Here is a 2,455-nt window from a genome sequence, read left to right on the forward strand (position 1 = left end):
TTATTTTTTTGGTAGTTTATGGATTATGATGAGAATGATGGAGTTCCTCCTCCGCCAGTAGCTGGAGGTGGAGGGCCTCCACCACCACCTTCAGGAGGCCTGCTGCCACCACCGATAGTACTACCAGCAGTAGCTGGAGGCCCGCCACCTCCAGCACCGCCAGTAGCTGGAGATGGAGGGCCTCCACCACCTCCTTCTGGAGGCCTGCCACCACTACCAGCAATACCGGCAGTAGCTTGAGGCCCGCCACCTCCAGCGCTACCAGTAGCTGGAGATAGAAGGCCTCCAGCACCACCTCCAGGAGGTACGCCACCACCACCAGCACTATTGCTACACAGCATAAGGACATCAATATGTATCAGAAAATGTATTAAAAATTAGGGGTGATTTCGGAGCCATTTTTTGGAAAAACCATGGTATACCGGCAATAGCTTGAAGCCCGCCACCTCCACCACCACCTCCAGTAGTAATCCTTTTACCTGGAGGCCTGCCACCTCCTGCAGCTCCACCTGGATGAGAGTCCAATGTGAGTTTAATGATACTGGTAATGAGTGATATGTCATTTATAGCATATTTGTATACATACATAAACTGAAGCCATAGTGTCATTGGTATATGCAAACATCATTTGGCAACTTCGCCAAGTGAATCGTAAAATTGTCAGATTTACAAATAATTTGCAGTACCATTTTAATCAACTCTCTCATTTTACTTTAGTACAATAATATTCCAAGAGCCAGGCCTTCCAGAGGCCATAGGTGCAGGAGAAACACCTATACTAAGAACTATAACTTTTATTAATTAGATCTACATGTAAAGTAATAACTTTTTTCCTTAATTATAACATGATAAAAAGTCAATTATCTTTCAGCGTAAAGCCAAATTAGAAAGTACAATAGAAATGCTCAAGATTAATAGTCTTCAAATAGGCAAAACAACTCAAATACTTGAGCTTCAATCTTCCTACAATGTGATATACATAACTTAAAATGAGTAACGAAAATACTGTAACTGTGGCCATGATTAATGAGATAATCATCAGAAGAATTATAGCCTTGGATCATAATCTATAACACAATGATAAAAAACTGTGGAATCTCACAATATTCTATCTTACTATGTATTCAGTTGCTAAGACTATGCGGATATGAAACCTATGCCGCTGGAAACTGGCCCATCATTTAGTGTGAAAGCACAACTGATGAAAGAGCTACAATGAAACATAATGTTACAATGATGATTATTATTACAAATAAATTTAGTTACCACAAATGAAATCAGACAATATCCTTATACATTCACGATGGTATGAAAGTATTACATTACACCTTATTGTTGAATCATTAAATCATTTGCAGCTGTAAATACCTAAAAGCAAAGTAAAAAAGAAACATCATCAACAGCAAGCAATGTAAACACACAGGATATATATGCTATACTAAATATGTTAATGTATATGCATGATATAACTTATATTTGTCACAAACATACATTACAAACCACTAAAAAGATACATTTGCTCAAAAAGAGGAATAACCCTTCACCATTTAAATCTCTTTCCAAGTCTGACCTTATTCTTTAACACCACATTGCAGTACTTGTGTAAAATATGTACCTGCGCAAATTATGAATGTGAATTAATAAATGTAGTAACAAATTAACAATAGAATACATGCTTTTAGCAACAATTAATATACATATATCACATGTTTAGCTCCACAATGCCAGGCTTTTACCAGTTCCAGCACCACCTGTTATAAACATACAAAAAGGGCTGGGCATTGACTCTCTGGACCCCTTTTGAAAATCATGTACTGTTCTTGAATACTCAAGGACCTTCTCATTAGGGACTCTCTGGGAATCATTAAGACCGCTATCTTTGCTTCAAAATCTGAGTCTGAAAAGCAATGCCTTGAGATTGAGTCTAGAGTAAATGCATCTTCTATGTCACCAATATTTTGTTTTATATGTTGACTGCATTAATTTTGATGATCATTATTATCATCAGCTAGTAATGCAGCTACATCATCGAGATATAACTCATGGTCATATATTGGATCATGACCATCACCTTCATTATTTTTTTCTAAATTTACGTGTGAAGTACAAGGAGCAACAGGAGCGTACACAGCATTGCCACATTGATTTAGTACACGTAATTGCTCCATCGCTCTTTGTACTTCATTAGCAAAAGATTGTTGTTCTGTACTTAATACTTGTAATTCATCTTTATTTGCTACAAATGATGCTTGAGCAGAGCCATGATTTCCAATTAAAGCAAGAGTCTCATTTCTCCATGGGAGATAAAGAAAGATTAACTGATAAAAGTAACTATCACCATGAGATTCTTGTGTTATTGTCGGTAATCTCAAGCATGCATGCTTTCGTTTTAGCTATATCTTTTGTAGACCATTGTTTAGTTCATATCTTAGTTGGACAAGGAAAGTTGTTGGCT

General features: G+C 37.2%; 1 protein-coding gene across 1 annotated transcript; it reads right to left on the reverse strand.

Annotated features, from left to right (window-relative positions):
- Window positions 1-23: 23 nt before the first annotated feature.
- Window positions 24-609, reverse strand: LOC109584751 (glycine-rich protein DOT1-like). The gene is made up of 2 exons (XM_020000587.1): window positions 413-609; window positions 24-330 (listed from the first exon to the last, which is right to left on the reverse strand). Exons 1-2 carry the CDS (start codon window positions 607-609, stop codon window positions 24-26), a joined length of 504 nt encoding a protein of 167 aa, XP_019856146.1.
- Window positions 610-2,455: the final 1,846 nt, after the last annotated feature.

Source organism: Amphimedon queenslandica, unplaced genomic scaffold, assembly GCF_000090795.2.
Source record: "Amphimedon queenslandica unplaced genomic scaffold, v1.1 AMPQUscaffold_13172, whole genome shotgun sequence".
In the NCBI taxonomy this organism is placed as follows: domain Eukaryota; kingdom Metazoa; phylum Porifera; class Demospongiae; order Haplosclerida; family Niphatidae; genus Amphimedon; species Amphimedon queenslandica.